General features: G+C 30.5%; 1 protein-coding gene across 3 annotated transcripts in view; it reads left to right on the forward strand.

Annotated features, from left to right (window-relative positions):
• LOC143059126 (dystrobrevin beta-like) overlaps nucleotides 1–14,341 on the forward strand; it is a 99,989-nt gene extending 85,648 nt beyond the window's left edge. For all 3 annotated transcript variants that reach the window (XM_076232630.1, XM_076232617.1, XM_076232623.1), the window contains 7 exons: nucleotides 2,666–2,751; nucleotides 4,968–5,175; nucleotides 6,153–6,453; nucleotides 6,820–6,864; nucleotides 10,529–10,703; nucleotides 11,160–11,292; nucleotides 12,742–14,341. In XM_076232630.1, the coding sequence (XP_076088745.1) occupies nucleotides 2,666–2,751; nucleotides 4,968–5,175; nucleotides 6,153–6,453; nucleotides 6,820–6,864; nucleotides 10,529–10,703; nucleotides 11,160–11,292; nucleotides 12,742–12,888 (1,095 nt within the window). In that variant the 3' untranslated portion in view covers nucleotides 12,889–14,341. The remainder of the gene's footprint in view (nucleotides 1–2,665; nucleotides 2,752–4,967; nucleotides 5,176–6,152; nucleotides 6,454–6,819; nucleotides 6,865–10,528; nucleotides 10,704–11,159; nucleotides 11,293–12,741) is intronic.
• Nucleotides 14,342–26,635: the final 12,294 nt, after the last annotated feature.

Consider the following 26,635-nt stretch of genomic DNA (forward strand, 5'->3'; position numbering starts at 1 on the left):
ATTTACTCTGTATACAGACCACATAAACAATGTCACCCATTATTATTATTTGCTCTAAATACCAATATTTATTCCAGGTAATTATTATATAATTGATTGACTATAACGAAGCTTCCTCAGTAACAGCCTCATTGATTCACTTTACAAACAATGTGGAATTCAATGATTTGCATGATCTTATTCATAGAAACTTTAAATTGCAAAAATGATCAAGACAATATCTAAAAATAAATGTATGATAAAAAACATTATAGACGAATAGAAACTTTAAATATAAAAAATGATCAGCAAAGAAAGATCTACCAAAAAGTTGAATTTAGCCGATATAGTTAGTGCTTTGAGCAAAAACTGAAGAAACTAAACATGATAAACAGATCAGCAAAAAGAAAAGATCAGAAAAAATACTCTTAAGTTCATTTCATTAATTTGGACATCTGAATATCCAATTTCCAAGAAGATCTTCTAAGTAATTTATCTGATCAGCTTAGTATTTTCTGTACTAAGTAACTAGATAGTGATGGCCCCTCCCTTTTATACATGCAGTAATATTGCTCTTTTAAATTAAATCATGGTTTTTGTAAAGCAGACAAGAACTTTATCTAGCTGTGTTGCAAGTTTTTTTATGCTTCACCTAGGGGCATTATGTTTTTCAGTATCTGCATCCATCTGTTCATTAAGCCTCGTCACACCTTACTGGATAGCTCAAACAGACGCCTAACAGATAAATTTTTTTCAATCCATTCTTATCTGTTAGACGTCCATTCTTATCCGTTAGACGTCCGTCCATATCCGTTGCATGTCTGTTAAGCGTATGTTTTATCCATCGACATTCGTTCTGTCCAGTTGAAAATTTTGAGCATGTTCAACTTTTAATTTCGCCTTTAATTTTTCTGTATTTCTTGATCATCCGTTTTATCTAGTACGCTTCCGTTAGGTGTCTGTTTATGCAGTACTTGTCTGTTGGATGTACGTTTGACATCCGTTCTGTCCGTTACGTTTCTGTTTCTCATACCCCGTAAGTTGCATATCCATTGTGTGTCAGTTATGCATTCGTTACGCGTCCCTTTTATTTGGTCAGTACAACAACAGACTCCCAACGGGTAACAATTTTGTCAACAGACAACTTTTATTTTCATCCGTTAGGCGTCCGTTTGTGCTATACGATAAGGTGTGATATAGGATACAAAGCCATGGCAAAAAACAAAATACTTCCTCAGTAAATAAAACACATCATTGAACACTAGAGACGGAGCAATTCAAACACCACCAAAAATCATTCATACTGTGAGAAAACTATTAATGCAATTTGGAAAAAAAATTAAAACCCCTATGGGCAGTTATATATACTGAGTCTGCAGTATGAGTTAAATATGATATAAGAGATAATGATACATGTTTATTGGGCTGTTGATTTAATATCATTGGTAAACATAACATATCAAAATCCAATATTATAGAAATCAGGTTTGAAGGACAACAACAGAGCAGATTGATTTATAAAATAATTTTAAAACTTGTCTCGTTCGTTACATGTTATCTTAACTGATTGGTGAAGTGCATTGTTTGAAATTGAATTTCATTTGTTATAAATTGGCATTAATTGGCCTATTTAGAACATTTATAATGAATCAATCGCATAAAGTGGTCCTTGATTAACTTGTATTTAATCATTGATATATTGGAATACAATGGCTGCTCTGTCGGCATAGTTCTAAAAAATGTTGTCAGTGCCATTTTCTGACACACTTCAGTCTTTGCCCTGTAAATGTAATTATAGTTAAAACTCTTTTCATTAGCAAGTGCTTGTGAAAATTAACATATAGATAGTATAAAGTTTACAGTTTTAATTATTTAGGATTGTATGGTTATTAGAGTCACTGATTGGTTTATTTGATATCAGACTTTATATATTCCGTAACATTTTAATTTTGATACTGCAGCAACTACAGCATAACAATGTAGGACAGACTTAAGGGGTCAAATTCATATTGTCACATCACTTATGATTTAATATGGAAAAACTGATATTGATAATAATCTGTTTCTTCAGTATTATAATGTCAATATAACACTTCCATCATGTTCAACTATGAGAGAATTTCTCAATGCACTAAATTGATCACAAGAGAGAGAGTATAAATTGATGTTGTTAAATCACTGATCGTTCATCTTCTGGTGTTCATTTTGCTGTTGACGATACATTTTTATGCGCCTGCGTTAGGGAATTGGGACATTTATTGTTACTCCTGACCGTCCTCTATCCTTCTGTCCATCCTAGTTTCATTTAAGCATGCCAAATATTTTGAAACTCATACATATTTTCTAAGAACAACAACATGCAGACATAGTTTGAATTTGGCTAGTAAGTCATTTAATGTTCTAGAGATATGCCTCTTTTTAACTTGGTAAATTGCCAAGCTTGATCCTCAGACAAATTGTTTTATTTCTTTTTAAAGCAAGGTTTCTCTTAGTAGATTGGTACTGTATAGTTTTGCATGATTGGGATTTTGGTGATCATGTGATCAGTTGTGGTATGACATTGAAAGATTTTGGCTTGATGTTTCAGATGGAAGTCAAAATATCTTTTTGATATGATGATTTGTTTTGTAGCAAAAACTTATTTAAATAATATTATAATAATAATATGACAAATATTATATTACAGGCAAGAAGTCCAACAGAAATCAACTTTAGTTTAGACACCAATAAAGCACAGAGAGAATTGATAATACAGTTAGAATCTAAAAATAGGTATTATTTACTTAATATAATCTTCAATTTCCTAGTACATGGCACAATGGAACACATTGCAACATCACAATTTAATCCTTTAGTTTCCTACAGCTGAATGATCTCCCTTTTCTTCTAACCAATCATTTGTTTCTTTGGAAAAACAGCCGTTAACAAAATGTGAGTCATAGTCTCCTCTGAAACTAAAAAATGTAAAACAATTCAAAAAAGAGAGAATTAGCTGCCTAATTCATGTTTATAAAATGAATGAAAAACAAACATAGAAAACTCAGAAACAGACGACAACCACTGAATTACAGGCTTCTGACTTCGGACAGGCACATGCATAAAGAATGTGTCGGGTTAAACATGTAAGCATGATCCGAACCCTCCCCTAACATTGGACAGTCATGACAGTGGTGTAACTGTACAACGTAAGAACAAACTATGAAAATAAGATGAAAAAGGCATATCAGATGGATACAATTTATAGGGAATACATATAACAAAAACACAGAGTGGCGTGACCACTAAGGCAATAATGTTTTTATTTTGTTTTATCCTTCATATACATCATCACTATATGTACAATAGGCGTAATATTCTTAATGGATATTATCTTTTTAAATTATAGTCCAAATATTAATATACATTTAACCCTTGATAACTAAGGAGGATGGAAATGGAATGGAAATGAAAATTTCAACATTTGTATTTTCTAGAGGAACTCTATTATATTTTGGAAATTGAACAAAAATGGAAAACTGTGCAAAAGTCTTTAAATGTCACAGCTCCACACCCTATTGTAATAAATAACTTTTCATTTTCTCTAATCAACATTGTTTATTTAAATTTAGTTTTTTCAGGTAATTGACATTGTAAACATCAATATAATTGATTGCCAATGAGACAACTATCCACCAAAGTTCAAATGAAGAAGTTTTATTATGTTAATTTATTATGTACCTAATGTATTTTAAACATTGGAAAAATGTCTTTTTATTTTCCTTACTTTCAATTTTATGCAGAAGCAAAAATGCCTGTACATATTTTTAGGATTTAAAAGTAATGCCAAACATCAGTAAGCTGATAGAACATTCAGGCTTATGCAGCCTAGGGGTTAGCTTATTGACTGGGAATTAAGCTTAATGCCTAACTTTACTTATTATTGCCATTAACACTTACATATATAGCAAATTTACAGATCTAACATTGTTGGGTTGATGTTAAGACGAGTTGTATATACATAATGTACACAGCCATGTATCACTATCATTGCTGGTGATCCGATGGATAAATCTGTTGTAGAGTTGTCACTGACTCAGACGTACTTATAAATATAATTATTTTCTGTGACTGTATCTTGCATTAATTTGTAGGATCCTTTTCTATAGATAATTGAGCTGATCTGTAACAATAACATCTCCATGCCTTATATATCATGTACTGTAGTACGACGCTAGATTAAAACTGACGAGGAAAGGTAACACACGGCCACTGAAAGCTTTATTATTGTGACGGCCAGGTGGTCATGTGGTCTAGCGGGACGGCTACAGTGCAGGCGAATAGGTGTCACGATATCTCAGTAGCATGGGTTCGAATCCCGGCAAGGGAAGAACAAAAAATTTGCGAAAGCAAATTTACAGATCTAACATTGTTGGATTGATGTTTAGACGAGTTGTATATATATATATATCTAATTTCCACAGTGCCCTGGACCTTCATGTATGGTTCCATGAATGTCATTTAATCTTTTACATGTTTTAATATGAACATTTGTATTTTGATATCACAATAGTACAGAGGCAAGCCATATCCCTGTTAAACAATAAAATATGTTTAATGTTATCAGATACAAATAAAGAATTTAATTTTAGAAAGCCCTGTTAATTATGTTTCAAGTCTTTTTTATAAACTTTCGGTACATATTAGAATTGTAACAAAAGAGTTTTAAATATTGATGGTTGAGAGTTAAACAAATCAATATAGTTAAATGGATAGAACATGGTTTACATTTGTTTAACCAGTTTGTTATTAATATGACAATAACATCATAGTAAATGTGATCTATTGTTGAATGTATACATTTTTATAATTGTAACTGTGTTTATGTTGTCAAAATATTATACATAATAGGAAGTCAAAGAATTATTGATCATTTTCTATCTCAGTGTAATTATCTGCATGGTAAAGTCACAGCTAAACTTTTAGCCATTTCTAAATTATTATTTTTATAGAGAAATAATGAGAGAAATACAACGATTACGTGCTGAGCAGGAAGCCCACGCTAAGAGTACAGCTGACGCACAGTACAATCCAACATTATTAGCCGAATTACGTCTTCTACGGCAGCGTAAAGATGAATTGGAATCCCGTATGCAGACACTGCAGGAAAGTCGAAAAGAATTGATGGTCCAATTAGAGGGCCTAATGAACCTGCTGAAGGTAACACTGTAATAATATGATTGCTGTATTGTTAAATAGCAACAGTTTACATTTAACAATTATAGGATATCTCCATTGTTGAATAAAACAGTTTACGTTTAACAATTACAGGATATCTCCATTGTTAATAAGCAACAGTTCATGTTAACTTAACTGATTGTCATATCATTGTAAGATTTAATGATGACAGTGCAAAATAAAAGTCACAGAAGTTCACTTTGAATAAGAGGAATTTGATTTAAGGATATTTCAACCATAGCCCCCATCTCAAGGTTGACCATTTTTTTTGGATTTTTTTTGGCAGAGTCAGGACTCAGGCTATACTTGAGATATAAATTTAATAGATTTGAACTTGACCTATAATGGTTTACTTTTATAAATTGTTATTTGGATGGAGAGTTGTAACATTGGCACTCATTCCACATCTTCCTATATATATCTATTTACATATATAATTACGTATTCAAGCTCAACCATTCTGTCCAGTTCTATTTTGGGGTCATATAAGTCTGTCCTTTTAACTAAATAAACAGACCTTCTGGACCAAAAAATTTACAGAATCTGCAGTAATTGAAATATTCCACGTATGGATTTGAGGTGTATGATCATTGCTTAATTTTCACATATTATCAACCTTTGAGAATGCTTATTCAGAAGATGTTCATATGCATATAACATCTATTTGTCAACAGAAGAAAGAGTGTCTAAAATCTGACTGTTAAGATCCTTTGTAAAACATATTCAAGTGGGCAATCATTTACCTATTACTTGACAAAATATTAAGACCAATCCCCATATTCTTTTGAAAACAAAGGCCATAGTATATATCATATGTCAAATTAAACTCTTTATATTGTATTGCTGTTAGTGGTTGTGTTCAGTAATTTATTGAGATGTTGATTGCCTGTTTGTTTTCAACAAAAAACCTTGATAATCTATCTATCTTTTTCATCTTGAATATATTAACTTTTTTCCAGACCAATCCTACCTCTCCACGATCAACGCTGAATGGAAGCACACGATCTCATGTCAGCCAATCACAGTCATTTGCTGGACCAATCACAATCAGATCACAATCAATGTCAGATACCCCAGGGAACGTGCCAACATCTCCTGGAATGGAATCTTCCACTTTGTCAGGAGTTGGTGGGGATGTACAGGAAGCCTTCAGTCAGCCGTCGTCTGCTGATAATGTCCGTCTGCTTAGGAATGATCTTCTTTGTGCTGCAGACTCTGTAACAAGTGCCATGTCATCTCTTGTCAAGGAACTTAACTCTGGTATTGTTGCTTAGTCATGATCTCATTATATTAGAAATAAAGTAAAACAATTCAAACATTGAAAAAAAAGGAAGAGGATACTTTGCCCAACAGAATATATATGTTAACATGCAAATTTAAAGTAAAAACACACATAAACATTTGAAAAAAACATAAAAATTTTAAATGTTTCATAGTTAAGACAAAGGTTTACTGTTACCTATAGACACCATTATTTGTGAGTCAGCATCATATTTTATTTTAATTCTACAATAAGGTACTTAATATTCTCTACAAAATTCTGATTTTTACATAAAAAAACCCAAATTACCCATATACAATGTAGATCTTTAAATCTAGAGGAATAATTGAGAGATTATTTTGTAGAACAGAGTTGTAGTGATGATGATGATGACAATGGAGAGGCTGAAGGTTGGTACTGCTTTAATTCATCAATTCTTAGATGTCTTGATGGCTGAAGGTCATGTTTAAAACGTAGCAGACCTGCAAACTTTTGAAAATCTCCATGGGGGATTTAGTGCAATCAGATTTTTAAGGGTTACAGTTTTTGATGCGTTTTTTTTTGTGCACTGTTTTTTACTCTAGAAATAGTCTGATATGTCTTCGTTTTTGTTTTGGTATACTAATAATGAGCTTATGAGCACTGATATCAGGTTGAGGGATAAAAATCTGGATGATACTGCGAAAATCTGGATAGTTGGCAGGTCTGATGTAGTAAACTTTAATAAAATGGTTACATATACAAACAACAAATGCAAAAAGATTTTGTATGGACAATGCATGGTCACCAGTGATGGAGAAGTGGTCATAATATCTGAATCATAAACTCCATTTGTCATTTGTCCTCACCTTCTGACTGTTTTTTTTTTTTTTTTTATTTGTTTAAACAATCCTTGAACTTACAAATTATGTTTTTTTCAGTCCTAAATTACTGAATATAATTACTAATTTATTCAGAACATAGGTTATTATACCCCAAGCAACAAAGTTGCAGTGGGTATAATGTTTTTGACCCGTCCACCTGCCAATCCATCAGTCAGTCATCCCTGTTCTTGTCATCTCAAAACCACACAACAGAATTTCATGAAACCATTTTATTATGCCTTTTAAAAAATTGAAAAAGAAAGAATGTGTTGCTTTCACTGGGATTACACACCAATCTTACACCCCTCATTTAAACAAATGATAAGTGACAAGACAAAAACCTCACAAAAACCTTGCACATACGGTATTTTATGAATAAGATATTTCCCCAAGTACAGTTATCTACCACAAACTCATTATTTTTATGATTTCAGCTCAATTGGCATGTTAGCATTGTCCAAATATTTTTTCAACTTCTATTTGGAATAATTGAAATCCCTTCAAATTTTATTCAAAAGTACAGAGTTTTTTTTTATTCAATAAGCTGTTTTGATTTGATTTTATTAAATAATACAGAGTTTTGATTTAATGGGTTTTTCCTTGAGAGAAATTTGAGCCTGACAACTAGTACAATATGGCTTTCTATGTTTGCAATTAGATGCATGTTTATTTTTTGATGAAATGGAATTTTTGATTGAATATCAGTAATGTTTCTACTGTTTATAGAATATTTGACATTTAGGTATAATAAAGTCAGCACAAAGTTATTGATAGAAAAGGATAGATCATTAAACTCTTACCACATGGTGTTTATCAATATACTGGTACCTAATGGTATAAGATTACTCATTATACTGGTACCGTTAATATACACTTACTCTGGTATCTTATAACAAGAACATGGGAATATAAAACCTCTTGTTCAGAAGTGAAATGAGAGCAAATCAATCTATTTCCTAATTTGTCCATTATTCATTTGTTAACCTAAACAAACAAAATATTTTGAATTTTGCTTATGTGTTCAAACGTTACTGGAGTCATCTTTAAGCTGTGTTGGTCTTCAAACCAACTATTTAACCATCATTGTCATGAATATGTGTAGAACATACATATTTGTTACCAGTAATGTAATGGTTTTCCTTGTAAATGTAAAATTGAGAATGGAAATGGGGAATGTGTCAAAGAGACAACAACCCGCCCAAATAAAAAACAACAGCAGAGGGTCACCAACAGGTCTTCAATGTAGCGAGAAATTCCCGCACCAGGAGGCGTCCTTCAGCTGGCCCCTAAACAAATATATACTAGTCCAGTGATAATGAACGCCATACTAATTTCCAAATTTCCAAACTAAAATTAAAATAATACAAGACTAACAAAGGCCAGAGGCTCCTGACTTGGGACAGTGTACCTCACTTTTAGCAAAACTTAAACTTTTTCAAAGTTCAAGTTCAAAGCATATTACCGTTGGGTTTTATTCACTTGTCTGACCTTTTGTAGCTAATTTTGGCCTTTGAATTTGCAAAACGAAAAAGACTTGTTTCAATTCGCATCAGTCATCACACAAAACAGTAAGCTGACATTTGATATTGGTTTAAAAAAGCAACAAAATTATATAATGACTAAGCACTTTATAACTGGAAAATGTTAACATTTAATTTGACATTCAATACAATAATTTGATAATCCAAAGAAACTATCATTTTAGCATTTATTTTTTCTTCAATTGATTTGGGCTATAAAATTAATGATACAACTTTAATAATTCATAGAAAAACAAAATAATAGCATTTATATTCAAATTGAATTGTTTATTTTACATGTTGGGAGTATACCAATCTACATAAAATTTGACTGGTTAAAATGTCATGTCTCCATGGAGATGAGACTGATGATTCATTTTCTGTATATAGCTGATTTCAAATGAAAAACTTGTTTTGGATTTTTGGGTTTTTGGTTATTTTTGGGATGTTTTTCTTTAATTTCATGTTTTTCCATCCATCACTTCATTAAGTTAGACAACAAAAAACAAGACAATAGGAACATAGAAAATTTCTGTATCAACAACATATAGTTTTCAAGAAAAAATATGTAATAGAAATGAGAAATTTGAGGATTTAAAGACACAGGAAGATTTTATTTCCTTTCTACACATTATTTCACCTATTATGAAAGAATTTAATCAGTAATATTTTAGATGTTCAAAGAGATGAATGTATTATTTCTTCAATTTTCAATTGAAGCTTGACAAGCCAAAATTGCAGTCAAAATTTTAGCAAAATCTGTGACATAGCCGTTTTACTGTAACTTGACCTTAAGAAACTGACAAAACTATGGTTTTAAAAGATTGAATTTATTCATCCTTAAACATCCTGTAAAATAATATATTTCTTTTGCTTTATTTTATTTAGAGTCCTAGTTTTAATGGAACTTTTAATTTTATACGATGTTCTATTCTTTTTCAAGACTTGATACTTTCATAATTCATTGTGGAAACACCTGAAATAGTTGCCACTGGTCATTTAACAAGTGGCAATATTTTCGTCATTACAACTGTAGTTAATGAATAAATAAGCAACAAAAAAAGCAGCTAAAGTTGTATTAAAAGGGAGATAACTCTAGTTATATTTTTATGTTTTTATGTTTTTAGGCAAAATTATTGTTCTTTGTTATTCCAAAAAACAATTTGAGTGTTGTTTTTAATAAGCAGCACTATATCTCATAAATTATATAAAATAATCTTATTTGTATGGAGATTACTTGGCTATAGAATATTGATTTCAAGTTTTTCTTAGTGTTACATCTTATTAGTTTGTGTTTTATTAAACTAATTCCAGAGAACTGTTAATGGTAAGTCAGTGATATTTGGTAAGCAGTTGTACTAACATATACACATCTCATTTCTGGCTGTCATGATATTAGAACAAATGCTTAAATAACTCAAATGTATTTTACTTAATAGTCAGTGTTGAGGAAGTCAATTTTTACCTGACAAACTTATTTTATTTATTTTCTAGCTAATGTAGAGATGTCGTATGCTTATGTGACGAACACATTTTATTTTGTAGCTAATGTAGAGATGGCCGATTCTTACAAACACATTTTATTTTCTAGCTAATGTAGAGATGGCTGATGCTAATGTAAAACACATTTTATTTTCTAGCTAACGTAGAGATGTTCGATGCTTACCTGAAAAACTTATTTTATTTTCTAGCTAACGTAGAGATGGCTGATGCTTATGTGACAAAGACCCAGGAAGATATGGATAGCTGGCAACAGGAGGTATTAAAACGTCTAGATCAGGAACAAGATTTTATAGCACAGCTGAGAAAACGACGTCAAAATAGTAATAGTAGCAGTATTATTCAAAGTGATAATGAAAATGACAAGTAAGAACTGAACTATTTGATATCTATTTTTGATGACGATATCATTTTATATCTCTAGAATAAGAAAATTCATAGAGGGAGATTTGTTATAGAGCCTTTTTCACATTTGTAAGGTCACGTCATAATATATCTGCCTTTTTTGGGAATGAGCTTTGACTTTTAACTTGCCTCACAATTTACTTAGTTAAACATCTCTCCAATGCAATGAATATCATTTTAATCCAAAGCAAATGTTTTAACAAAAACAAAAATGACTTTAAACAGAAATTATTTGAATGTAGAATAATCTTCAAAATTGAGAAGAAATGTATAATGAAAACTAATGCAGCTAGATAAAGTTAGCCATGCTCAAATGGCTTATTATATGGGGAGTATGTAAGTTCATACTCAAATATCAGAAAGGTAGAATTATCCTTAGCCATGCACACATTAATATCCTGAATATTTGTATTCCAGCTCTATACCAATGGACATGACATCATCTTACGTTAAGACAGATGACAGTAGTGTTGTGACAGACAATGATAGCTGTACTAAAAGTGACGGGGATGAGGAAGATGATTCAGAACTCTATGATAATCATCCTAAAGTAAGATGATTCAGAACTCTATGATAATCATCCTAAAGTAAGATGTCAAAATCAAATATAGTGGTATTGTTATACCATAGGTTATTAAGTATAACCATTGGTATCACATGAGGATAATAAATAGCTGTATTAGTTGTTGATAAGAATGTAGTAACTTCAAATGAATCTTATAAGTAGTTTTGTCAGATGATTTAACATGATTCTTAATCTATTTTTATGTAGACAAGGGTAAAACCATGAATAATATCCTTCTACAAGTACATGTAAAAATAAGTTATGTGGTATAAGTCCATATGATGTGGATGTTGGCAGATATTGGTCACATTACAACCTTCAACAATGAGAAAACCCCAGTGGGCATAGCAGGCTTTAAAAGCCTTTACATTACCAATCTCATTATAATTCAATAAAATTGAGAATGGAAATGGGGAATGTGTCAAAGAGACAACAACCCGACCAAATAAAAAACAACAGCAGAGGGTCACCAACAGGTCTTCAATGTAGCGAGAAATTCCCGCACCCGGAGGCGTCCTTCAGCTGGCCCCTAAACAAATATATACTAGTCCAGTGATAATGAACGCCATACTAAATTCCAAATTGTACACAAGAAACTAAAATTAAAATAATACAAGACTAACAAAGGCCAGAGGCTCCTAAGTTGGGACAGGCGCAAAAATGCGGTTGGGGTTAAACATGTTTGTGAGATCTCAACCCTCCCCCTATACCTCTAACCAATGTAGAAAAGTAAACGCATAACAATACGCACATTAAAATTCAGTTTAAGAGAAGTCCGAGTCTGATGTCAGAAGAGTTGATACTGAATGTTAAACAAGCAACAATCATTTAATCAACCAATGATGGACACTAGCTAGTGCTCTTTAATGATAAAAGGAGATTTTGCTGAATGAATCCAAATAGACCACTTTCAAGTAAATTCTTCACCGGAAAAAACTCCGTCAATTATTCGCGCCTTTATGACATCATTTACCAGAAAGAGGGGATCGACTGTATCCCTGCACTCTTAATGTTCATCAAGCGTCTTAGTGATCGTCATTTTGCAGGATAAACTAGAAATAATGTTTGTTTTGTAAGTACTTAATCACAATACCCTAATGACAGCAGTGCTGATTGTCAATTATGAGAATTTAATTTGCTGAATAATTCGTGCAATATAGCATTATAGTTTTCCAACCACTCGCTCAACATGGGAAAGGAAGTGATGATGCCCCTAAACGCACAAATGATGTTCACTAAAACCAGAGTTTTTGACGGAAATGCATTGAACTCAAAATTTGTCTATTATCTCTTCATAACTAACATTTGACACATGTTGAAAAAAATAAGCATGAATCTATTTACCCACAATAGTATAAATATTTAGATGTGTTTATTGAGAATTTGATCATTTTCTATCGTAAATCCGTTTTAATAACTACTTCTGTTTTTCAGGAGCTACCCAACAGAATGACGTCAAGTACATTCTCTACAGACGAGGAAAGTTTTCTACAGTCAGACGCTGAATCTTACATACGAACAGACGAGGAGGACAATGATAATGACTGGGAGGAGTCGATGAAAAGATGGGCCAACAGATGAAACCACGGATTATTGTCAAATCTTAAAAGTCTGCATTGCACAGTATGCTGTTAAAGAAATGGGGTCTTATTTTTGTACTAGGATTGAATAAGATCTTCCAATAGAGAATTATTATTATATGACCCCAATCAGTCATTGAATAGGTTCCCCATACCAAAAAGATCACTGATTACTGTTGATGTATGGGTATGGTGGACAATCTGCCCATGACACTATAATAAAGTACCTCGATATCTGTGTCAAATTATCATAGCTATGCTCATATAGAATTCTGGTAGAGTCAGTATGAAATTTTTATGTTTTTTATGCTAAAATAAAATTCTGGTAATAGATAAAGGAAGATGTGGTGTGAGTGCCAATGAGACAACTCTCCATCCAAATAACAATTTATAAAAGTAAATAGGTCTGATTAGAATGCAATACAGTCATATGATTATGTGATCAATGTTACGGCAACAAGAAATTCATGTTAATTATTCAGAAACTTCTTAAGTTTGTAAGTATGAAAGTCATTTGATGTTGGCTTGGTTACAGATACTCCTTGTGATTGCAATGCATTAGTACTATATAACTATTTTATTGTAATCAATGTAAACTTTAGTTAGAGAATGCTATCATATTATTTGAAAAGAACAAATAATAGTTCCAAAATTATAAGTTATATAATTAATCTTTGTAGCCCACTCTTATCGTCATATATATTTAAAAGAAATTTATAGAACCTTGCATCACATTATCATTCTATATTTTACAACATTTGTCAGTATGTAGAGGGTTTGTATATAAATTTGTTATTCTTGGTTGTGATTCTACCAAGTCTGCCTTTCATTATGTGTAAGTTATATTTATACTGTGCAAACTGAGGCTACTAAATAAATATATGTATATGAATCTACAAAAAACAAGGTCATTTTTGAAATGTATTTATGATTTCTTGTTTTTCTTCAAAGACAGAGTAACCTATCACTGTATATGAATGTCTTTCTTTTTGTCCCTCAATGCTAAAAGAGCTTCTTGCAATATCTTTAAAGTGCACAAGATCACTTTGTTGATTTTCATGGTATGTTGTGCTATAGACATGGAAATGTTTAAGTTGAAAATTAAAAATCTATGACAGTCCCTTAAAAATTTGCTCAAGTAGATATTTTCTTAGAAAATGTTCAATAAGCACAAATCCCTTTTGAATTTTTACTTTTTTCAGAGCTGTTGAACTTGAGTTAATATGAGTTTTATTTTTCAATGTTGATAGCATGTTTACTTTAATTTTTATAAATATAAACTCACATCTTAAAATTAACAAATTTATGAAAGTTAAACACTAAAAGGGAGATTATATGCAGGATTTTTTTTATTAAATATATATTATTCCTTTTAGTTTGAATATTTTATGTATTAAGTCTGTAATTACTAAATAATTGGCAATACTTAGCCTGTTCCTCCCTAAGAATGTGTAATTATTATACCCCCGCTTTAAAAAAAGGGGGGTATACTGTTTTACCTCTGTCTGTCAGTCCGTCCGTCCATCAGTCCGTCCATCAGTCCGTCCGTCAGTCTGTCCGTCCCATGAAACTTTCGTCACATTTTTCTCAGGAACTACACATCCACCCTTTCTGTAATTTGGTATCAACATTTATATATGTCAGCCATACCGTGTGATGCGTTTTCAGATTCATCACTTGACAACTTCCTGTTTACCGAACACTTGTCTGATTTTACACATGATAGCCAAGTTGAAAATTTCGTCACATTTTTCTCAGGAACTACAATACAAGGATTTCTGAAATTTGGTTTCAGGATTTATATAAGTCAGCTATACCGTGTGATGCGTTTTCAGATTCATCACTCGACAACTTCCTGTTTACCGAACACTTGTATGATTTTACACATGATAACCAAGTTCAAAATTTTCGTCACATTTTTCTCAGGAACTACAATACAAGGATTTCTGAAATTTGGTTTCAGGATTTATATAAGTCAGCTATACCGTGTGATGCGTTTTCAGATTCATCACTCGACAACTTCCTGTTTACCGAACACTTGTATGATTTTACACATGATAACCAAGTTCAAAATTTTCGTCACATTTTTCTCAGGAACTACAATACAAGGATTTCTGAAATTTGGTTTCAGGATTTTTATAAGTCAGCTATACCGTGTGATGCGTTTTCAGATTCATCACTCGACAACTTCCTGATTACCGAACACTTGCATATATTTACACTATTAATATTATCCACTTGCGGCGGGGGTATCATCAGTGAGCAGTAGCTCGCAGTTTCACTTGTTGCATATTGTCTCCCTTTATACATAGCCTATTCCTCCCTAATTATGTGTAATTATTGCATATTATCTCCCTTTATACATAGCTTATTCCTCCCTAACAATGTGTAATTATTGCATATTGTCTCCCTTTATACTTAGCCTATTCCACCCTAATAATGTGTAATTATTGCATATTATCTCCCTTTAGTTTAATTAGCATTTTTCCATTTTCATGGAATCCTAGAATTCCTTGCATGTGCATGTGCATAAAGCATGTGTATAGTATCTGTATACCACAGTTAAGTTGACATATGGTTTACAAATGTTACAAAAGTAGTTATGGCAACAGGGTAAAGTATTTTGAAAGGAGTAGGTCCGGTAAGGACCGATTTTGGCCTCAAATTTCAGATTCATCTGACGAAAGATTTTGACCACTTTTTAAACACTAAAGTGTCTATTTTATTTGAATTAATTAGTTTATGTGAAAGATTTTAACAGATTTAGTCATTAAAAACGATCCGATTCAAGCTCAAATATAAAAAATCTACCTAATATGCCGAAAAATGTCACTTTTCAGATGGTTTTTGGTAAAAATGAAAGTGGCCGCATCCGTGTTCATCCTCAACCTTTATATATGTTATGTATTATCATGAAATACAACTTACATTTCAATATTAAGGATGAACACGAATGCGGCCACTTTCATTTTACACGAAAACCGTCTAAAATTTAACTAAAATGCTAGAATTATGAGGATTTCAGTAATTTAACATGACTTAATGGTCCTAGTACCGGATATATGTACATTGTATTGTCAAAAACAGCCCATATTTATGTAGCAGAAGCATTCTACTGTCCAATAAATAACTAAAGGTTTACAATTTAACAATTTTGTAAAACTGCTACATTTTGGGGCCAAAAAGGGGTCTTACTGAACCTACTCCTTTACAGATTCACTCCTTTCAGTTTTGAAAAAGTTTCAAATTCTTGAAGAGGAATTTTGTTTTTGACGAATTACTTTAAACAATTAAGCAGATTTGTCATGTGTTCCTTTATCGGTTTATTTTTGTATTGGAAATTGGGGAAAGTTAAAGTTTACATAATGGCAATTTTGAAAAAAACCTAATATGGCCAACATTTCCATTTAAAGATTGCTTGTCAGTATTTATATTAGGACAGGTATCATACATAATTTTATTTCATGTTTTTTTTATTATGCAAGTTATTATTTGCAAGAAATATCAGTTATCAGAAATGAACAGATTGTACAACCGACATCACACATATATATATATATACATGTACATGTTATATTCATGTATCCTTCATAATTATTTATATGTATTGCCATTTATCTTTTTTGTTTTATAAAGATGTTTAATATTTTTACTTATAATTTTTGTACTTATTTAGATCTAGTCCGTTAAGACTTCACCAAAGGCATTTTGGTGATATATATTTTGAATTTTACACAATGATGCTATAGCTATTTATATTTTGTAATGCAGAATGTTTTGTTTTCATATCTTTTTGGAAATTAATCATTTTCTTTTCAAATTAGTATTCACATAAACGGGTTTCTGATTTTTAAACTTAAGGTAATATTTTTTTGTTTCTTCTTTTTATGTATTTTTTTTATATATAATATCATATTGTCAGTTTATTTACGATCTATGACTTTGACTGTCCCTCTGGTATCTTTCCACCCCTCTTTTTTAAGTCTATACAGTGGAAATTAGTTTCTGTACAGTTTTGTTGTTAGATTCTTTCACTGTTATTATATTTTGCTATAGTTTTATATTTATTTTTACAAATATTAAAAAATCAAAATGATTTTCTGGTCATTTACTTAATAATTATGTTTACTTATAATTATATATTTACAATTGAAAATTTTAATTGATTGGAATTTTTACACAGGCCTAATCCAACAAACGCACTATTAAAGTACACAAAAGTTTCATTTTGTATTTTAAGTTTTCATCAAGTATCCTGCTACTTAACAGAAATAAGGTATATTTTTCCTGGATATTTAATGATTACAGCTTTCTATGCACAAATGACCAGCGTGAGCTATTTCTCCTTATGAATCTTTCCTTTGTTTCTTGTTAAAAGCAGCAATACAATTTTCCTTTTAACTACTTTTGCTTATTGAAACCAAACTTTGGTACAATGAAATCTGGATAGATTCTTTAAGAACATTACGAGAAAACGAAACCTAGTATCCTAAATTGCTACATGAGATTTTTTTGGATATAAATTATTTGCCTTCATCTCCAATTGGAGATTTGTTAGTTTTCTTGATAGATATTAAAAATACTAGTTCTATATACCATCCAAGATGGCAGCCAGAGAATGTAGGAATATGTTTCTTTAAAACTATTATAATACACAGTATACAAATTATAAATACAAATGTAAGACAACCCTTTTCATATATGATCTGAGCCCCCAAACTGTTAAGAGAGATATAAATTATATGAGATTTAGACTTGATTTTATGCTTCAGACAACCCACTTATACAATACAGTTTCCCACCGTTGACATTACGATGTTATGTTTTTCTGTGCCTAAGATGTAATGTTTATGTTTTTATTGCTAAGATCAAGTTATTATATATTTTGTTTTGTAACTTTTACTCAGATTTTAATACTTTGTTTTGTATGAGATTTGTTGATCTTTGTTAGATTTCGAAAGACTTATTTTCTATAAGTTTGTAAAGAATAACTTTCGACGGCTTGCCTGCTACAAATTTGTGAACAATAATTTATAGAACATTACAAACATGATAATAGGTTGTATTTATGAAAGTTGTGATATTCTTAAGAAATACAGATTTTAAACAGAATATTTGTTGTTTATTATTCATGCAGAATGTGGCTTACTACACTCAATCTAGGAGTCTGGGTTATATTATATATACTTTGTCCATTCTTTCTCTCATCTTCTGGTTTTTTTGTCTGACAAATCTTTTCCATCACACTTTTCTTATAAACTATCAAACAGAATAATTTGATATATTGTCAGCAGCTTGACATTGGTAAGGTGTGAGCACTTTTCAGATCTGTCAATTTGATAGGTGCCATTAATGCAATAGGAACTAGAAATACAATTATATAACTTAAACTAATATTATATTTGGGGAATATAGCAGTTATATACTAATTGAAGGTCACTTTGACCTGTACTTCAAACTTTAGTGACTTTTGATAATCAACCTAATACAGTTCTCAGCTACCAGATGATTTACATTCATAAAACTTGATAGAATGATGTTTGAAAGAGAGAATATAAACATAAATATATAAAAATCTGTTGAAATGGGCTTAACTCATCAGTTCGATACATAACATAAATACATCTAACAAAAACACAGACTGGAAGTGGCAGGGTACTTATACATCCCCACAACAAGCAAGGCACTTAGTACAGATCTGTCAGTACTCCCAATTACTGACAGCTAGTTCAAAGCCAATAAAAGCTAAAAACTAAATCATGCATCTAAGAATAAAACACTAATCAGAACATATCCAATGACATGGTTCAATATTTCATGAGGAAAATATCACAAATTCTCATAGAAATAGGTCACTCTAACAAATATTCGTATTTTTATGTCCTTTGAATATTGTATACTGAATGTATTTGGGGCAATTTATGGATATAGTTGTATAATTAGTACTGTTTTTTACTGGAAAATGAAGTTGTAATAGGTGGATGTCTCGTGTATAAACTATTTAATAAATGGAATGATTGAAAGGTAAACTTGTCCAATTCAGTTTGTCAAGGTTCATCTGATCTTGACATCATATATATATATAGTTCAATGGTTCTGCTAGTTTTTGTGTTTTTGTTTGTTTCACAGATGCTGTTCACTGAACATAGAAAATGATAGTGCAAATTTCAGATTAAAGTTTGTGGTCAAGGTAGTTTTTGATGAAGTTGAAGTCCAATCAATTTGAAACTTAGTACACATGTGCCCAATGATATGATCTTTCTAATTGAAATGCCAAATTAGAGTTTTTACCCCAAATTCATAGTCCACTAAACATAGAAAATGGTAGTGCGAGTGGGGCATCCGTGTACTATGGACACATTCTTGTTTATTAATTTAGTGTTTGCTTATAATCTTGGAGGTTAAAACATATTTTAGGCCTCCACGATTATAAGCAAACACTAAATAATTCATTTCATTTATATTTTTTGGAGTTTAGTGTGTTGTCCATTTGCATTGAACTCGTCCTCGTTTTCTTTAGGGGCCAGTTGCTGCCAGTCTCCTTGTGTGGGAATTGTTTGCTGTGGTGAAGGTCCATTTGACATTTAAAATCGTATAGGTCTTCTGGTTGGATTTCAAATCACCGGAAATGTAAACCGATTCATTCATCAGAAACAGATTTACAGAGGACAGTTGCATCTAGCCGCAATATCTAATACTCAAACACAGAAGGATTTACACAATCAATGTGTTCACACTATTTTATGAAAAACAAATTTTTCAATTAGAGTAGACAAAAACATGGCGAATGTCAGAAAGAATAAACAAAAACATGATAAATGTCAGAAAAGAATAAACAAAAACATGATAAATGTCAGAAAAGATAGACAAAAACATGGTAAATGTCAGAAAGGATAGACAAAAACATGGTAAATGTCAGAAAAGATAGACAAAAACATGATAAATGTCAGAAAAGATAGACAAAAACATGGTAAATGTCAGAAAGGATAAAAAAAACATGATAAATGTCAGAAAGAATAGACAAAAACATGGTAAATGTCAGAAAGGATAAACAAAAACATGATAAATGTCAGAAAAGATAGACAAAAACATGATAAATGTCAGAAAAGATAGACAAAAACATGGTAAATGTCAGAAAAGATAGACAAAAACATGATAAATGTCAGAAAGAATAAACAAAAACATGATAAATGTCAGAAAAGATAGACAAAAACATGGTAAATGTCAGAAAAGATAGACAAAAACATGGTAAATGTCAGAAAGGATAGACAAAAACATGATAAATGTCAGAAAGAATAGACAAAAACATGGTAAATGTCAGAAAGGATAGACAAAAGGGTAAATGTCAGAAAGAATAAACAAAAACATGATAAATGTCAGAAAAGATAGACAAAAACATGGTAAATGTCAGAAAAGATAGACAAAAACATGGTAAATGTCAGAAAAGATAGACAAAAACATGGTAAATGTCAGAAAGGATAGACAAAAACATGATAAATGTCAGAAAAGATAGACAAAAACATGATAAATGTCAGAAAAGAAAGACAAAAACATGGTAAATGTCAGAAAAGATAGACAAAAACATGATAAATGTCAGAAAGAATAAACAAAAACATGATAAATGTCAGAAAAGATAGACAAAAACATGGTAAATGTCAGAAAAGATAGACAAAAACATGGTAAATGTCAGAAAGGATAGACAAAAACATGATAAATGTCAGAAAGAATAGACAAAAACATGATAAATGTCAGAAAAGATAGACAAAAACATGGTAAATGTCAGAAAAGATAGACAAAAACATGATAAATGTCAGAAAGAATAAACAAAAACATGATAAATGTCAGAAAAGATAGACAAAAACATGGTAAATGTCAGAAAAGATAGACAAAAACATGGTAAATGTCAGAAAAGATAGACAAAAACATGATAAATGTCAGAAAGAATAAACAAAAACATGATAAATGTCAGAAAAGATAGACAAAAACATGGTAAATGTCAGAAAAGATAGACAAAAACATGATAAATGTCAGAAAAGATAGACAAAAACATGGTAAATGTCAGAAAGGATAGACAAAAACATAGTAAATGCTAGAAAGAATAGACAAAAACATGGTAAATGTCAGAAAAGGAATAGACCAAAAAAAATGGTAAATGTCAGAAAGGATAGACAAAAACGTAAATGTCAGAAAGAATAAACAAAAACATGATAAATGTCAGAAAAGATAGACAAAAACATGATAAATGTCAGAAAAGATAGACAAAAACATGGTAAATGTCAGAAAAGATAGACAAAAACATGATAAATGTCAGAAAGAATAAACAAAAACATGATAAATGTCAGAAAGAATAGACAAAAACATGATAAATGTCAGAAAGAATAGACAAAAACATGATAAATGTCAGAAAGGATAGACAAAAACATGGTAAATGTCAGAAAGAATAGACAAAAACATGGTAAATGTCAGAAAGGATAGACAAAAGGGTAAATGTCAGAAAGAATAAACAAAAACATGATAAATGTCAGAAAAGATAGACAAAAACATGATAAATGTCAGAAAAGATAGACAAAAACATGGTAAATGTCAGAAAAGATAGACAAAAACATGATAAATGTCAGAAAGAATAAACAAAAACATGATAAATGTCAGAAAAGATAGACAAAAACATGATAAATGTCAGAAAAGATAGACAAAAACATGGTAAATGTCAGAAAGGATAGACAAAAACATAGTAAATGCCAGAAAGAATAGACAAAAACATGGTAAATGTCAGAAAAGGAATAGACCAAAAAAAATGGTAAATGTCAGAAAGGATAGACAAAAACGTAAATGTCAGAAAGAATAAACAAAAACATGATAAATGTCAGAAAAGATAGACAAAAACATGATAAATGTCAGAAAAGATAGACAAAAACATGGTAAATGTCAGAAAAGATAGACAAAAACATGATAAATGTCAGAAAGAATAAACAAAAACATGATAAATGTCAGAAAAGATAGACAAAAACATGGTAAATGTCAGAAAAGATAGACAAAAACATGGTAAATGTCAGAAAGGATAGACAAAAACATGATAAATGTCAGAAAGAATAGACAAAAACATGATAAATGTCAGAAAAGATAGACAAAAACATGGTAAATGTCAGAAAAGATAGACAAAAACATGATAAATGTCAGAAAGAATAAACAAAAACATGATAAATGTCAGAAAAGATAGACAAAAACATGGTAAATGTCAGAAAAGATAGACAAAAACATGGTAAATGTCAGAAAAGATAGACAAAAACATGATAAATGTCAGAAAGAATAAACAAAAACATGATAAATGTCAGAAAAGATAGACAAAAACATGGTAAATGTCAGAAAAGATAGACAAAAACATGATAAATGTCAGAAAAGATAGACAAAAACATGGTAAATGTCAGAAAAGATAGACAAAAACATGATAAATGTCAGAAAGAATAAACAAAAACATGATAAATGTCAGAAAAGATAGACAAAAACATGGTAAATGTCAGAAAAGATAGACAAAAACATGGTAAATGTCAGAAAAGATAGACAAAAACATGATAAATGTCAGAAAGAATAAACAAAAACATGATAAATGTCAGAAAAGATAGACAAAAACATGGTAAATGTCAGAAAAGATAGACAAAAACATGATAAATGTCAGAAAAGATAGACAAAAACATGATAAATGTCAGAAAAGATAGACAAAAACATGGTAAATGTCAGAAAGGATAGACAAAAACATAGTAAATGCCAGAAAGAATAGACAAAAACATGGTAAATGTCAGAAAAGGAATAGACCAAAAAAAATGGTAAATGTCAGAAAGGATAGACAAAAACGTAAATGTCAGAAAGAATAAACAAAAACATGATAAATGTCAGAAAAGATAGACAAAAACATGATAAATGTCAGAAAAGGAATAGACCAAAAAAAATGGTAAATGTCAGAAAGGATAGACAAAAACGTAAATGTCAGAAAGAATAAACAAAAACATGATAAATGTCAGAAAAGATAGACAAAAACATGATAAATGTCAGAAAAGATAGACAAAAACATGGTAAATGTCAGAAAAGATAGACAAAAACATGATAAATGTCAGAAAGAATAAACAAAAACATGATAAATGTCAGAAAGAATAGACAAAAACATGATAAATGTCAGAAAGAATAGACAAAAACATGGTAAATGTCAGAAAGGATAGACAAAAACATGGTAAATGTCAGAAAGAATAGACAAAAACATGGTAAATGTCAGAAAGGATAGACAAAAGGGTAAATGTCAGAAAGAATAAACAAAAACATGATAAATGTCAGAAAAGATAGACAAAAACATGATAAATGTCAGAAAAGATAGACAAAAACATGGTAAATGTCAGAAAGGATAGACAAAAACATAGTAAATGCCAGAAAGAATAGACAAAACATGGTAAATGTCAGAAAAGGAATAGACCAAAAAAAATGGTAAATGTCAGAAAGGATAGACAAAAACGTAAATGTCAGAAAGAATAAACAAAAACATGATAAATGTCAGAAAAGATAGACAAAAACATGATAAATGTCAGAAAAGATAGACAAAAACATGGTAAATGTCAGAAAGGATAGACAAAAACATAGTAAATGCCAGAAAGAATAGACAAAAACATGGTAAATGTCAGAAAAGGAATAGACCAAAAAAATGGTAAATGTCAGAAAGGATAGACAAAAACGTAAATGTCAGAAAGAATAAACAAAAACATGATAAATGTCAGAAAAGATAGACAAAAACATGATAAATGTCAGAAAAGATAGACAAAAACATGGTAAATGTCAGAAAAGATAGACAAAAACATGATAAATGTCAGAAAGAATAAACAAAAACATGATAAATGTCAGAAAGAATAGACAAAAACATGATAAATGTCAGAAAGACTAGACAAAAACATGGTAAATGTCAGAAAGGATAGACAAAAACATGGTAAATGTCAGAAAGAATAGACAAAAACATGGTAAATGTCAGAAAGGATAGACAAAAGGGTAAATGTCAGAAAGAATAAACAAAAACATGATAAATGTCAGAAAAGATAGACAAAAACATGATAAATGTCAGAAAAGATAGACAAAAACATGGTAAATGTCAGAAAAGATAGACAAAAACATGATAAATGTCAGAAAGAATAAACAAAAACATGATAAATGTCAGAAAAGATAGACAAAAACATGATAAATGTCAGAAAAGATAGACAAAAACATGGTAAATGTCAGAAAAGATAGACAAAAACATGGTAAATGTCAGAAAGGATAGACAAAAACAAGGTAAATGTCAGAAAGAATAGACAAAAACATGGTAAATGTCAGAAAGAATAAACAAAAACATGATAAATGTCAGAAAGGATAGACAAAAACATGGTAAATGTCAGAAAGGATAGACAAAAACAAGGTAAATGTCAGAAAGAATAAACAAAAACATTGTAAATGTCAGAAAGGATAGACAAAAACAAGGTAAATGTCAGAAAGAATAGACAAAAACATGGTAAATGTCAGAAAAGATAGACAAAAACATGGTAAATGTCAGAAAGGATAGACAAAAACATGGTAAATGTCAGAAAGGATAAACAAAAACATGATAAATGTCAGAAAAGATCATAAACAGTCTTATTCTTTTATTACTCAAGATAATCTAATAAAGTCAATAGTAGTATACCGCTGTTCCATATTTATCATTCGATTAAACGAAAACAAATCCGGATCACAAACAAAACCGAGGGAAACACATAAACTATACGAAGAAACAATGGAACAACAAAACCACTGAACTAAAACAGAATCAAACGCAAACATACGTAGAAACTGACTATTTAACTAGCTATAAACCCAGGTTTAATCCACCATTTCCTACATAGGAAAATGCTTTTATCAAGTCAGGAATATGACAGTGGTTGTCTATTTGTTTGTTGTGTTTGTGTTTTTGATTTTGCCATTTAAGCAGGGACTTTTCGTTTTGAATTTTCAGTATTTTCTGTGATTTTTACCTTTTGTTATAACAACTGCCATATTCTTGATTTGATACCATTTATTTTTAAAGCAAATGGGGGATTGAACCTGGTTTAATGGCTAGCCAAACCTCCTGCTTTATGAAAATGCTTAACGTACTGTTTAAATGACAACATTAAGTGACAGAAATACAGTACAATCAAACTCAAGGACACTTAGCACAGAGAAATACATAAATAAATAATATGATAGTAATTTACAACATGTAAACCACAAAATAAGAATGGACACCTCCCATAAATTTACAACATTACACCAGGACACCACAATCGAATTATAAACTGTGCGTAACACGAAAGTATCAACGCCACATTTTTTTTCAAATTTCTAAATGGAATATAAAATTGGGATTGAATTTATAATATTTTATTGTTTTTTTTAAATGTATTTTCTAACCATGAGAAGAATATCAAAATGGAATTACGTTTGTAATGGCGTAATTTTTTTTTTTATCAAACTGTGTATAAACACGAAAATCCTGTGAATATAGTTACTTTAGGCTAACAATTATATATATACATGAAGTAGCTGATTAATTATCTTAACTTTTACAAACATATATTATAGAAAATTAAAAAAAAATGATTTAGAACACAGACAATACGACATAAAACAATATCAAACAGACTTACAAAAGAAACATTATAACTAATTACACGCATGCTGGATGTGTAAATACGAAACAGTTAAGCGGATGATGTAGATGGTAAACCATAATCTAAGACATGGCGGTGACGGACAATGCAAATGAAGTCACGCGAAAGCTCTTATTTGATTGAGATTGGATTTACAAGATTTAATTTCAATTAAACAATAATTACAGGTTTACCTATTTGTTATTTTTTTTATACTCCTTTTGAATTCTTTATTCCAATACTAAGATTCTTACCTATCTATATATTAGGGACTGTTTCCATTTTATTATTTTAAACTCATTATTGTATTTATCATTTGCTGTTTGTTTGCGTAATTCTTACTTTTTCACAGAATAAATATGTTTAAACTATAATATCTATATTTATATGTGATACGGGCTGACTGTATAACAATTTCAGTCAACGGTTTGACAGAAAGGCGCATGTGTAGTTGCACAAACGATGAAGCAAGAATAAATACGTTGTCGTTGGTTCATGTCTGTCGTATTTGTTTTTCGTCAATTGTTTTATTACTAACTATTCCGTATTTTTTTCGTTAGAATTGTTTCACACTATTTCAGATTGGGGACCTTTTATAACCGGTTAATATGCTTATATAAATGTCATATAAATTCCTGTTTGCACATATTTGAAATCTGGTAGATAGTTATCACAATAACAATCATTCTATATCTCCTTAAACTAATATATATTAAAAACCATGTTAAACTTAAATGCAAACGCACAGTTTAAATTCCATTCAACAATAGAAAAGTTTTGATAACTGAATTTTATTAAGTAGGACTGTCTTTATTCAGAACAATGCAAGTCAAGCCTTCGTGTTTCATTCTCTGTAAAATCAATACTTGGAATAAATATCTTAATTTTTCTAAATCCGTTTGAATCAAGGACAATGCATCACAATCAATGATGATGTCAATGTGAATTTGTGTAGAGGGAGGTCCAATTTAAAGTACGTAAGGCATTGCACATGAACCTGTGTATTTCTTGACAAAGAAGAAATTAATTTAATTAAGTTCCTGTAAAATAATAGATTAAATGAAATTCATTAAT

This window comes from Mytilus galloprovincialis, chromosome 1, assembly GCF_965363235.1.
Source record: "Mytilus galloprovincialis chromosome 1, xbMytGall1.hap1.1, whole genome shotgun sequence".
NCBI lineage: Eukaryota > Metazoa > Mollusca > Bivalvia > Mytilida > Mytilidae > Mytilus > Mytilus galloprovincialis.